Source organism: Globicephala melas, chromosome 9 (assembly GCF_963455315.2).
Source record: "Globicephala melas chromosome 9, mGloMel1.2, whole genome shotgun sequence".
Lineage (NCBI taxonomy): Eukaryota > Metazoa > Chordata > Mammalia > Artiodactyla > Delphinidae > Globicephala > Globicephala melas.
This window is the reverse complement of record NC_083322.1, coordinates 44,649,622-44,663,481: the sequence shown is the minus strand read 5'-3', so window position 1 is coordinate 44,663,481 and position 13,860 is coordinate 44,649,622. Positions and strand designations below refer to the sequence as shown.

The window sequence follows — 13,860 nt, the reverse complement described above, 5'->3', positions numbered from 1 at the left end:
TTTATTATTGCAACAGTAATTGTATATTTATAGTTCAACTGAATGACAGAATTTTAAGGTATAAATCATATAGGAAGACCCTTATTGACAATTGCACCTGGAATGCTCATCTGTAATTAAATGAAAATATTCAAATGTTTATAATAAACCTGAACAACTTGACTTGTTAAAATGCTGATTAGAAATGATCGTCTACATGTCATGTGATCAGTGATTATGCATAAGTTTAGGGATGCAAGACATGCTGCTGAAGTAGGTATTTGACTATTTGGTCATTTCTCTAAACTTGAAGAATAAACTAATGCAATTTCAAGTAGATGCCATGGAAGGAATTCAGTCACGGTTTAGTGGTTTTGAACTCTAGCTTTGCTACTTTAGTTTTGTACATATTTATTTAGTACCTACTCTATGCTGAGAATTCAATCAAATACTGACACATCAACCAGTAAGAAGGAGGCCTTTGTTCTCTATGTGCTGATAGTCTGGGGAGTTTACACAATTTACACAGCTTCTCTAAACTTCTGTCTCCTTTCCTACTCTGTGAGCCTCACAACTATATTAATAAATGTCAAATGAGATGATGGGGACAGCCTGTATTTCTTGTGCCATGTAAATAACGTATTTATTAACATCCCAATTGTCCCAACCATCATACAGGGCAGGTAGTGCAGCTTAATTGTCATGGGAACATGCTTAGAGTCCAGAGCCTGGGTTTGAATCCTGGTTGTTGTGTGACTTTGGGTAAGCAATTTAACCCCACTGCTCTTAGATTTACTACAAAATTGTGACAATTAGATTACTTCCGGACTTCCCTGGTGGTGCAGTGGTTAAGAATCCGCCTGCCAATGCAGGGGACACGGGTTTGAGCCCTGGTCCGGGAAGATCCCACATGCTGCAGCACAACTAACCCCGTGCGCCACAACTACTGAGCCTGTGCTCTAGGGTCCGTGAGCCACAACTACTGAGCCCACGCGCCGCAACTACTGAAGTCTGCACACCTAGAGCCCGTGCTCCACAACAAGAGAAGCCACTACAATGAGAAGCCCGCGCACCGCAACGAAGAGTAGCCCCTGCTCGCGGCAACTAGAGAAAGCCCGTGCACAGCAACAAAGACCCAATGCAGCCAAAAATAAATAAATAAATTCATTAAAAAAAAGCAATTAGATTACTTCCTTCATTGACAATTAAATTAAATAACGGATTATAGAATTCAGCATAGAATCTAGCACATAATAAGTATTCTGCTGAAGTTAACAGTTATTAAAATTCAGTGCAATTGATCCCCAATTAAAAATAAGGGAATGCAGAGAGGTTATATAATTTATTCAAGGCCACACAATAAATTGCAGAGATGAGACTCAGCCAAAGCCCTTATTTTTTACATTTTGGGTCTCTAAACATATTGTCATCGATGTAACTGTTGGATGAATTTGAAAGATACTTATATTATGTTAATCAATGCTTTTAAACTTTCTCCTTGGCTGGGTAGGTCCTCCAGTCCAGTTTCTTTGCTTGCCATCCACATCCCAGACCACCAGATTGAATCCTCCAGAGTGTGGATGTGGCCTGGTGAAGGGTGAGACCACATTAGTCCTTAGTCTCCAGCTGCCTCTCCATTGAGAAAGAAACAGTTATCTCATTGAGACAGGGACCTTGCTTGGGTAGGTGAGCCAGGCTCCCAAAAATTGTAAAGCTGGGTCCACTCATTGAATTGTGAATCCTGTCGTCCTCTCCCTCTCACTGAGCCAAGCCTGAAAGCTGAGCTCTTTGTGTCTAATCTGTTTGTGTGTGTGTTTTTAATTAGCTTGTTGAATTACTCTCTTAAAGATGGCGGAGAAGTCTCAAGGAGACCAGGAAAAGAGCAGGAGAGACATCCTGAGGTCCACCAAGAGGACATGGGCTCCCCTGGATGAGCAGCTGCCCCCTGGCTCTGAGGAGGAGAGCCACAGTCTCACCGCCCCCATGCTGGGTGAGAATGGGCCCCCAGGGATATTTGAATCCAACCTACTGTGAGTGGTGAGGGATATGGGGTTTTGGGCTGGGGGCAAATGATTTTGGAACAAAGATTTGACTTTGAAGATACCAGTATTCCTGGCATGATACCAGAAACTTCTATGAAATGGGCACATCTGACTTCCCCGACAGACACCTAAGACACAGACCTTCTTGATGGAAACAGACCAACTAACGAATGAACTCTGCTTCCTTTCCACTCCAAGATCCCCTCATCCTAAGTCCCCAGGATCATAAAGCTATGTGGAGTCCATGCCAGAGACATGAAGCTTCGTAGGACATCAAACATTTTATTGAAAGGCTTTTATTTGCTGGGTCTTGCACAAGGTGTTGATAATAATTTTAATTGTTTAAAGAGTAATAAGTAAGAAAACACTTCTCCCTTCAGTGTGATTTTTTTGTTTGTTTGATTTTTTATGATGTAACTGATGGCTTTTCTTCTTTGCCCACCACCAATTTATTCTATCCCTTCACAGTATCTCAGTTGAAAACTAAGCACCTCCCATGTCCACTTGGCCTTTTTGGTTCACCAGACACCTTGTGAGGGGGTAATTCAGGTACCTCACTGCTTCGTAGGATAAAGTCAAAGAAAATAAGCCCAGAGTAACCTGTAACCAACCAGAATGGAAACAAATATTTACAGGAAAACTGCTTTTATATCCCTTCCTTTTTGCCTGTTGACTATTTGTTGAGCCAGTGGTAAAGATCCACCTTAAAAGACACAGGGTGCCTGTGGCAATTCTGGGACTGTAGTGCAATTTGCCCCTGGAATGAATGCAAATTTGGTTCCTAACCTGGCAGAGAACTCCTTGCAAATGAACATCACTGGCTAGCTGCCTTATGGAAATGTGATTCAGTAAGGAGAGGCTCCATGTGATTTATATCCAACTAGAGAAAGGCAAAAGTCTCCTATGCTTTTTCACCCTTTGTATTCACACCAGGTAATTTAAAAATTATTCTAACATCTCTTGCTCTTTGGTGATTTTTTTTTTTCCTTTTCACATTTTTTTCTTTCTCTCTTTTTTTTAAGTTAGTCCTTTGGCAAGTTTACAGTTCATTTTCAGGAAAAGCTGATTATGGAAAACCGGAAGTTTTGCCTTGGGGAAAAAATGAATATGCTTATAGAAACATGTGACTAAATACTAGGAACCAGACCTATTAGGTGGTGGCTGAATAACAGGGTGGGATCACTTTAGCTGGTTATGCTTTGACTAACTGGTCTGTTTCTCATTAGTAGAAGATTCCAAACAAGAAAGTATTCAGCACTGGCTGGACTCTGGATTCTTGTAAGTGTTTCTTTATGCCCTTACACATCCTTCTTGCAAAGATCCATGAAAACAGTATGGGTAATCCTTCAGGGACAGGTGTGACATGTAGGGATTTTCATTTTAACTGGGTGTTTGAAGGATTACTCTGTTATTGCAAAAGTTATATATCGGTTTAAAACTACAAAATAGAGGGGCTTCCCTGGTGGCACAGTGGTTGGGAGTCCACCTGCCGATGCAGGGGACACGGGTTCGTGCACCGGTCGGAGAGAATCCCACATGCCACGGGGCGGCTGGGCGCGTGAGCCATGGCCGCTGGGCCTGCGCGTCCGGAGCCTGTGCTCCGCAATGGGAGGGGCCGCAGCGGTGAGAGACCTGCGTACCGCAAAAAAAAAAAAAAAAAAGTACAAAATAGAATAATATTTCAGCCCCCAGCTGTTCATTGGTTTCCAAAAGACCTCTTATAATAAAGCCTAACTGCATAACTCTGTTTAATTAAGGAGCAATTTAGCATAATTTATTTACACACATTGTTTGACTCACAATACTTTTGTTTCTTTATAGTGTCTCTGTAAATGAAAACCTTCAGCCAGCCATCGACCACATCGGTAAGACCAGAGAACCCAGAAGCAGTTATGCTTTGTGGACCTGAGTAGGAGATGTATTAAAATGTTTGTGTGAATAAATCTAAAAATGAGAATTATCAGAGGTTCCTAGAAATGGAAAAGAAATCTCAGAAACCATTCAGCTCAATCACTTTCTTTAATATTTAAGGCAAGCTCAGAACAGATAGGTGTTATCCAGCAGCAGGTTGGGAGCTAGAAACAAGGACTCTTGCCATATCATTAGCTCAGACTCTAACAGAAAACTCACTGGGTCTGTGAAGACATTTTGCAAGGATGTAATTATGGAAATGAAAATGAAATTGTTTAATTTTTCCTGACACTGTATTGTACTTTTATTTCTAAATCTAGTTTCTTTCTATTCTTCACTCTTAAAATTATATCCTCTTTCTAATGATGCATTTGTTCTCAAAAACAACAAATGACTGAATTCTATAGCAAACAGTACAAATATGTATTTCGGAGGCAGAAAGTGTATCACACTTGTTACATTGAGATTTGATAAGAACATTACAAGAAGAAAAAGAAATTTAACTACAGGTTTCACAGTTTACATCTTCATTAAGTCAAATACGGTATTTCATAGACTGTAAGACTCCTCAATCATAAAATGCACCCACATTTTAAGTACCACTCCAATAGGAAAATAAAACAACCATCCTTGTCATCCCTGTCAATTATAACTAGGCATTATAGTAGGCAACATTGACTACTAGACACATCCTGATTTCATAGATGTTAAAATGTGAAAACAGTGTGTTTTAAAATTGATGTAATGCCCTAAATAATGCATGTAAAAAATGACATAAATAAGGAGTTTAATGATTAGAGGGAAAATTATTAGTCTAATTGCTACTTACTTGGCTGGTTTTAATTATTTCACTTCCTTCACTGCCACTTAAATTAAGATTGACCATTGGCTACAAACCAGTTTAAATTTAGGAATTTTTACTTTAAAAATCTAGGTATATTGTTCAAATTTCCTCCTTTGCCAAGCTTCTTTATTTTTTTTAAATATAAAAGTTCCATGATGCCAAAAATCTCTGAAGATGTTTGCCAATAAATTGAATTTAAGTACCTTTGTTCCTGACAGTTTATTCTCATGAAAAGGCAGGAAGTTAAGAAATACAGCCAGCATTTCATATCCCTCTGATACTTCATCTTGCCCAGATTATAGTAGGAGGCCTGGCACCAGTTCTGGGGTTGTCAGTAACTATATTAAAAGCTTCACTTCCCAGAAATTAAGACAAATCATGGCCCTTCCTCCTTTGAATCAAGTCAATGAAGTAAAAGCATGAGGTGAAGAGTTGGAGGAAAGAAGGGTAACAAGATGACTCTGAGATCAGACATGCGCAGTTTCTATCTGCCAGGTCCTTTGTCTTTAGTGAAGTTTTTAATAGTAATGGAATAGCTTCTTACAAGTTTAATTGAGCCTTCACTTTTACAAGGCCCTTCCTCATCTGTCATATTTTAAACTCAGTAACCTGTGTGGTAGCAAGGCTGGTGTTCATCTGTGTTTGCAGGTGGAGAATCTGGGTGGTCAAGTGCCACGATTTTTAGTTACAGCTGGTTGGAGGTGGGTGGAGGGACCTGTGGCTGGGCATGCTCTCAGCCCCTCTGTGTGCTGGTTTTGCTGCAATGAGCTCAAGGCACCCTGAGCTTAGGGAAGCCGAGGACCGCACCCGGAAGTGGAAACTATAACAGTAGTAGCAGAAACTGGAGAGCTGAAGGTCATGAGGGGTGTGTCAGAGAGAAAACTGTGGTGAACCAAAAAGGAACTGAAGAAGAGAAAGAAAAGTATTCTCTGCTGGAGGGAAAATCCTGTGAAAGCTCCCACAATCTCAGTATGATGCAGAGTGGTGCATTCGTTCCTAGGTAAGCCATAACCAGTTACCACAAACTTGGTGGCTTAAAACAGAAATTTGTTTTCTCACAGTTGCGAAAGCTGAAAGTCTGAAATCAAAGTGTCAGCAAGGTTCTCTTTTAAGGAAACATTTTAAAGTTCTTTAAATCCTGCAACCTTTTGGGGGCACGATATAGTTCAATCATTATATCTTCTAAGGGAAGAAAAATAATACAGTGTCAGGTGGGAAATTATTATATATAAGTACGTTTCACTGTAGTGATTTTTCTTTTATTTCAAGTATATTTTCTTAGAGTTTCAGGTTTGATTCTCTTGTATGTGCTTTAATATCAGTAACTATGGCAACAAGATTTTAAATGCTGTCTGTAGTATAAGTAAAGGGGAAAATGGAGAGAAAAAAAAAAAAGTGTCAGCAAGGTATTCTCTCTCTGAAAGTTCTAAGGGAAGAATCTTTCCTGGCCTCTTTCTTGTGGTTCCCTTCAAACCCTGGCATTCCTTGACTGGTAGCTACATCACTGCATGCTCTGCTTCTGTTTTCACATGGCTGTCTTTTCCCTGTGAGTCTTCTCTATTCTCTTAAGGACCCCAGTCATTGGCTTTAGGATTTATGGCTCACCCTTATCCAGTATGACCTCACCTTTACTAATTATATCTGCAGAGACCCTATTTCCAGATAAAGGATACATTCTGATATGAAATTTCAGATACTGAAATGAAATTTGAGGGGATACTATTCAACTGACTACAAGTAGAAACCACTCTGAGGCTGGTTTCCCTCAGTGATCGTTCTGAGGCTTTATACATTAAAGTGTAACAATATCCAAGTGCCTGCTCATCTTCCAGGGGACCCAGCACCTCCCATGGAAAGCATTCTAGTGGACCTCAAATAAAATGAAGAGGTGGAATAAGGCTTCAGTGGCCCTATTGCTGATTTCCTCCCATGTCTTGAGATGGCCAAGGTCAGGTCTTCGCTTCTAATGGCGGTTTTTTGGCTTTCATGCTGCTCTGCAGCTACCTAAAGTCTAATTTTTTTTTAAAGTCTAACTTTTATTAAACTGGAATCTGGTTGGCCTATCTTGTTCACCACCATTATGCTAGGTAGAGCTCCCAGAGGGGAATGAAATTAGTACATGTGGAGGGCACACAGTCTAGATACTTTTTGTGTATATTATCTCATTTACCAGAACCATCTTCTGTGGTGGATATTATCATTAGTAACTTTTGCAAAGAGGAGAATGAGACTCAGAAACGTTAAGTAACTTGCCCAAAGTAACGCAGTTAGTAGATAAGTGAGTTGAGATTTGAACATGGGTCTGTCTGACTCTGCAGCCACGTTTCCTCTCTAGAGGACTATAGTATAATTTACCATTCGTGTTATGCATGGACACTCCTGGAAGTATCCTGGGAGGAAAGCTCTGCATCAGTGTCCCTGCTAGAAAAGTCAAAGCATGAACAATGTGGGTCAGTTCACTGGCATCTACTTCTCCCTCCGGGTCTTCTGACTCTTGTGTACCGGCTTTTACGGCCACAACTCAGTCCTCATGAATTTAAATGTTTTGAAGTAGGACAATGCTAACTTTTTAAATGTCAGTCAAGTATCCGTAGAAATGAAAAATGGCCACATCTGGATCTTAAAATAAAAAAGATGCATCAAATTAGTTTTCTAGAAAGTCATAAGAAGCCCATTCTACCTTAACTCCAGAAATTTTAAATTATAAGAAACTAAACTCTTGGAAAATTGACATGAGTGAGGTACTAGCCCTTAAGAGTTGGAAAATTCCATGGTTATTGTTTTTTTTCCTGAGGTTCACTCAGGTTTTTCCTGAGGTTTCTGATCCCTATACATTTCAGTCTCAAACTTATAATTAGTAATAATTAGTAATTATCATATATTGAGTGCCTGTTGCATATTTTAAAAATATTGTGAAGTATTTCTCAAACAAGGTGATTGATTAACCTCATTAAATATTGAAGAAACAGAGACTCGGTAAAGTTAAGAGATGTACCTAAAACCACATAAAGCCAAAGAGGTGGACACATGATTTGAATTCTGTTTGATTTCAAAGTTCATGCTCTTTTTACCAGAAACCAATATACTGCATACTGGTGTAAATCCATGGCCATTAATTTTATCCCTAGCTTTTCCTTATTTCTGTGAGCCAAGCTTGGATGGCAAAAAGAGACACTTCCATTTAAGGGTGTTCTTGTATTGATAAAACCTTATTTCATTTACACTTGAGGTACATAATGAAGATTTAAATATTATTAATTAAAAATAATTGTAGAGAGGGCAGAAAGCAGAAGCAAGAAGTACTACAATCCTGCAGCCTGTGGAACAAAAACCACATTCACAGAAAGACAGAAAAGATGAAAAGGCAGAGGGCTATGCACCAGATGAAGGAGCAAGATAAAACCCCCGAAAAACAACTAAATGAAATGGAGATGAGCAATCTTCCAGAAAGAGAATTCAGAACAACGATAGGGAAGATTCTCCAGGACCTCAGAAAAAGAATGGAGGCAAAGATCGAGACGATGCAAGAAATGTTTAACAAAGTTCTACAAGAATTAAAGAACAAACAAACAGAGATGAACAATACAATAACTGAAATGAAAAATACACTAGAAGGAATCAATAGCAGAATAACTGAGGCAGAAGAACGGATAAGTGAACTGGAAGACAGAATGATGGAATTTACTGCTGCGGAACAGGATAAAGAAAAAAGAACGAAAAGAAAGGAAGACAGCCTAAGAGACCTCTGGGACAACATTAAACGCAACAACATTCATGTTATAGGGGTCCCAGAACAAGAAGAGAGAGAGAAAGGACCCAAGAAAATATTTGAAGAAATTGTAGTCAAAAACTTCCCTAACATGGAAAAGGAAATAGCCACCCAAGTCCAGGAAGTGCAGAGAGTCCCATACAGGATAAACCCAAGGAGAAACATGCCGAGACTCATAGTAATCAAATTGGCAAAACTTAAAGACAAAGAAAAATTATTCAAAGCAGCAAGGGAAAAATGACAAATAACATACAAGGGAACTCCCATAAGGTTAACAGCTGATTTCTCAGCAGAAACTCTACAATCCAGAAGGGAGTGGCATGATAAAGTGATGAAAGGGAAGAACCTACAACCAAGATTACTCTACCCAGCAAGGATCTCATTCAGATTCGATGGAGAAATCAAAAGCTTTACGGACAAGCAAAAGCTAAGAGAATTCAGCACCACCAAACCAGCTCTACAACAAATGCTAAAGGAACTTCCCTAGGCAGGAAACACAAGAGAGGAAAAGAACCTACAATAATAAACCCAAAACAATTAATAAAATGGTCATAGGAACATACATATCAATAATTACCTTAAACGTGAATGGATTAAATGCTCCAAACAAAAGACACAGGCTTGCTGAATGGATACTAAAACAAGACCCATATATATGCTGTCTACAAGAGACCCACTTCAGACCTAGGGACACATACAGACTGAAAGTGCCTGCCAATGCAGGGGACATAGGTTCAAGTCCTGGTCCGGGAAGATCCCACATGCCACGGAGCAACTAAGCCAGTGCGTCACAACTACTGAGCCTGCGCTCTAGAGCCCGTGAGCCACAACTACTTAGCCCACATGCCACAACTACTGAAGCCCACGCATCTAGAGCCCGTGCTCCACAACAAGAGAAGCCACTGCAACAAGAAGCCCGAGTACCACAACCAAGAGTAGTCCCCGCTCGCCACAATTAGAGAATGCCCACGCACAACAACAAAGACGCAATGCAGCCAAAAATCAATCAATAAATTAATTTTTTAAAAAACTATTAAATAATAAGAACTTACAAGATCGATTTCTAAATTTGTTGTCTATATTATAAGAATGTTTATAATATGAAAGCATAATGTTTATCAAATGAAAACATTCAAAGCAGAGAACTATGCAAGGTGGAGGATGCAAAGATGTAGAATATATGACTCCTGCCCTCAAGTATGTCACTCTGACTTTCCAGGACCATTACAATGTGAATATAACCTGTTCCAGTTTTCTACAAGACTGTCTAGTCTTTTCTCCTCTCATTATACCTAGTTCTTTCTCTTTCTTCATCCAGTTCCTCCTGTCTTAAAGTCTTTCCTGTTCCGTTTACCTCTTGCCCTTCTTTTGAGACTTTACCCAAGTCCCATATTCTCTGTAAGGCCCTTCCTGACATCTGCACTAAGAGACTCAGTCTCTCTTCTGAACATCAGTGACATTCATCATGGGTTCTACCCATATGACACTTGGTCTGTGCTGCCTCAAATTATTAGTATATGATCGGCCTCATTAACAAAACTGTAAAGGCCACTGAGGCAAGAATTCTGTCTCACACATCTGGTTTCCCTAAAGCTAGTCAACAAAAAGATCTTAGTAAAACTGGTCCATAATAAACATGATTTAGTCAGATTGGGCAATCTTCAAGAAACGGTGAGACCTGAGCTAGTCAATCAAAGAGAGATATGGTTTTGAAAAAACAAAGAGACAAAGCAAGTCGATGTCATTTCCTGGAAGCAATAGGAGCTTGAATAAAGGCACAGAGTGAGAAGCAAACTGAATGTGTGCAGGAAAGCATATAGGGTGATAAGACTAGAGAAAAGGTTCACGCTAAGGAGCAAAGGGAGACACGTTTCTGTTAAATAGGGTGTGGTCCGGTTATAAATGCCTTAAAATGCAGAAAGAGGGAATCACGCTTGACGTCTTAGGACAGGGATGGCAAGGAAGTGTCATCTCAAGTACCAGCCAAAGGATGGGTAGTTACAGCTGGGATCTGTGTTGAGTAGAACTGTGAAGCCATATCTTTGTTCACCTGGATAGAGGGTCATGAATAATAAGTAATAACTCCACAGGTGCAGCGTTGGGGAATTGAAGCAGGTGTGTTTCACATTTGCCATCTCTATTGTAATGAGTTATGAATGGTTTCTAAGAAGAGAGATGACAGATTCCAGTGTTTATCCTGGCAATGGGAAGAAGGTGCACCCTTTGGGAAGAAGCTAGTATGACCGCAGGCTTGGGGTGATGGGAGCTTGGGCTGGGTGTCAGCAGAGGAATAGAGAAGAAGATTCCACAGCATCTGGAAAATAAACAACTATCTGGGTTAAGAAGAGCAAAGCATCACAACTGGCTTTAAAGTTCTGAGCATGAGGGTCAGGGAGAATGTCAGAGTCTCTTTTTCTTGTAAGAATATAGTTTAATAAGTTGCCAACTGAGACAAACAAACCCTGATGACTGCCTCTACTAAGTGTCTTGGTCATGCAGGAGTTAAATATACAGAAAGCTGCAGAATGCTATTATTTTAGAGGCCTGTGAAAATGCAATTTGATTAGTCTATTGGACGATATTCCAAAGAACCAAATGTCTTCCATGAATCAGTCAGAAATGCTTAGGAAAACCAAAATAAAAAATGCTTTCCAAGCCAATAAAGGTGCTAATTAGTGCCTTCTGCATATCTCACTACATCTTCTCCAGTAATACATTTTGCAGGGTTAAGTGCAGTGTCTGCTGCTTCAGATGGCAGAAGTCCACCTAACAGTAGGGAGGGTGGCTGGAGACTCAAGTATCTAAAAGGGAATCAGAACTGGCGTTTTAACCCATGCAATGGGATGTATTGAGTAGAGCAAGGAATTTTTTTTTTCTCACTTTAATTTTCCTTCAGACCAACCCTTAGGAATCTTGAGGATAGGAGAACTTGAATTTTTTCTTTCTTTCTTTGTTCCCTCAATGCTTTTAGAGAGTAAAATCTGGCTTTAAAAACCTAATAAGAGTGCTATCTTGGGAGGACAAAGAAATGGAGAAAATATCAGAGCCAAGCGCCCAGAGAAGCCAGTGTGGATTTGAGCAGGCTTAGCAGGCAGGCTTATGTGGTGAAGCTTGGGGAAATCTGGGGTAACAGGAGCAGCTTGTTTGTCCCATGATGGCATTCCCTAGGTGTCAAATTTGTGCTCTGATCAGAGGTCACAGACTTAAATGCTTCTGTGAGCCAGGCAGGTGAGTGCTAATGAACCAGGCAGGCGGGGAGACTGCAGAGAATTGCAGGGCGCATCACCTCCAGCAGATGTTGCCCTGAAGAGACCTGAGCCAGGGCTGCTGGATCTTCTGGGTTTTAACAAAAGCCTGGGAATACCAATGCTGCTGAGAACTGGGCTACCAGCTTCAGGTTCATTATTGAAAACAGGCAAAGAAGCAAGGGCCTGACCCTGGCCAGGTTGTCCTCAGGTTCCAGGAAGTTTACCTTACAAATTAACAAAGTGGGGGGAAAAAAAAAAAAAGAAAGCTAAAGTAAAACCAAAGAAAACGCAAACAGGCAAGGAATAATAGTTTCACACTGTCCTGTGCAAGACTCAGCTGTCAGCGTCCAACACTGGGAAGGCCAGTTCCTGTTTCCACAGTCATCAGGAAGTAAACACGTAGTAATGCTAAAAATGCCCCTTGGTCTCCCAGGACTCAGGGTGTCCAGGGAGTGAAAAATGGAAATGAAGCAGTGAAGCTAATTGATTTTTGATAATTATATTACAATTTTAAAAATCAGGCTTGTCTTGTGAGTTTCAAAAATTATATCGATTTTCCCTGGCTTCATTTTCTCCAGAATCTAAGCTTGGCAGCAGAGAAGGCTATGTGTCTGAATATATTGGATAGAGATAGACATTTGTGTCATTTTAAACAAGATCAAAAAGAAAGAGTATAGAGTCTAACAAAAGATGTAAAAGCTATATCTGTATATCAGTAAGTGCGAGATTCAGGTGAGGGGGGTCAAACATCCTGCCCAGCCCCTAGCTGTCAGCGACGGCTGGGCCTTACAGGGCCCGCTGATGCTAAAACCGTGTAAGGCTTTCATGTGTGTCATCAGACCAGAAAACAACGCTTCGGTGAACTAGCCACGTCTACTTTGCACGTTCCTTAGAAAATATGTTTCTTTCAGGGGCTTCTTTCCCCTTTGGGGCTGCCCTTGGTTTCTTGGCAACCAGATTGCTCCTGAACCTGGACTGCAGAGCTGCAGCGTGTGTGGTCCGTGGAATGTGGCTACTAGATCTGTGTGGGCACTAGAATCTCATGAAGAAGCCCTGAGTGAAGGGATGTGGAATTTTATGGATGACTTGGATGTTCTGTGGGGCTAGGGTTTTTGAAAACTCAACAAGGCTGAGCTAACTCTTTTCATCAGTATCTGAAAATGGTTCATTTCCTGTCATTTTCTGACAGTTTGAGCAATTCACTGTGGCCACAATGCCAGACTCCTGGCCTGGACGTACACATCCGTTCACATGTTCTAGGAAATCCAGAGCAAAAGCAGACAACCAGAAAAGACTGAGGCAGTGGCAAGAGTGGCGGTACTGGCAGAATATGAAGCCAAATGTCCTAGAACCCCAGAGTATTTTATGCAAGAGCTGCTCAGAAATTCCAGAATTCTCTGGATGAGCTAACTAGGCACAAATGGAGCCTGCCTTTGTGAGATACATGCAGAGCAATAGATGGAGATGGTGGGGGCAGGGAGAAATAGACAAAAGGTTGCTGAAAATGATAAATATTTATTTTAACCTTCCATTTTGGGCAACCTATTATTTAATTCATCAAGTCATTACAACATGACTGCCAAAATATTATACTGTGCTGGCATCTATAACATGATTAATAAAGTGGCAAATAGGCTTTCTCCCATGTGACAACTTTAATCAATTGGCATTGGCTTTATGATTTGAGAAGGTTTGAGACTGAGTTCAGTGAGCAAGAGTGCTGCAGTGGATTAGCAGTGCCTGCCTAGGTGAGCGATTTGGTGTTGAATAGATGAGTTTTTCGAACTCTGGATTGTGGAGGTGACTGACAGTGAAGGAAGAGCTAAATGGGAGACCACTCTGCCCAGAACAGCACTCCTTTTATCTATTTAAATTACTAGAAATTTGCAAAAGAATTCCTCACTAAAACGCATAGTTTTAAAACTACTGAGGTAATGGGCAAAAGACTGGAGTTTGGATTCTAAGCTAATTTCTAAATTGGTGCATAAGTTTGAGTCAGATATTTTAACTTACATGAATAACTGTCACCAGATATCACACAGCACGTTTAATAAATGTCACATTTGT

At 40.4% G+C, this 13,860-nt stretch overlaps 1 protein-coding gene across 1 annotated transcript in view; it reads left to right on the top strand.

Annotated features, from left to right (window-relative positions):
• Positions 1-13,860, top strand: part of ITPRID1 (ITPR interacting domain containing 1) — a 201,224-nt gene that overhangs the window by 129,988 nt on the left and 57,376 nt on the right. Inside the window, 3 exon segments of the mRNA XM_060304947.1 lie at positions 1,828-1,969; positions 3,248-3,299; positions 3,843-3,886. Coding sequence (XP_060160930.1) covers positions 1,828-1,969; positions 3,248-3,299; positions 3,843-3,886 — 238 coding nt within the window.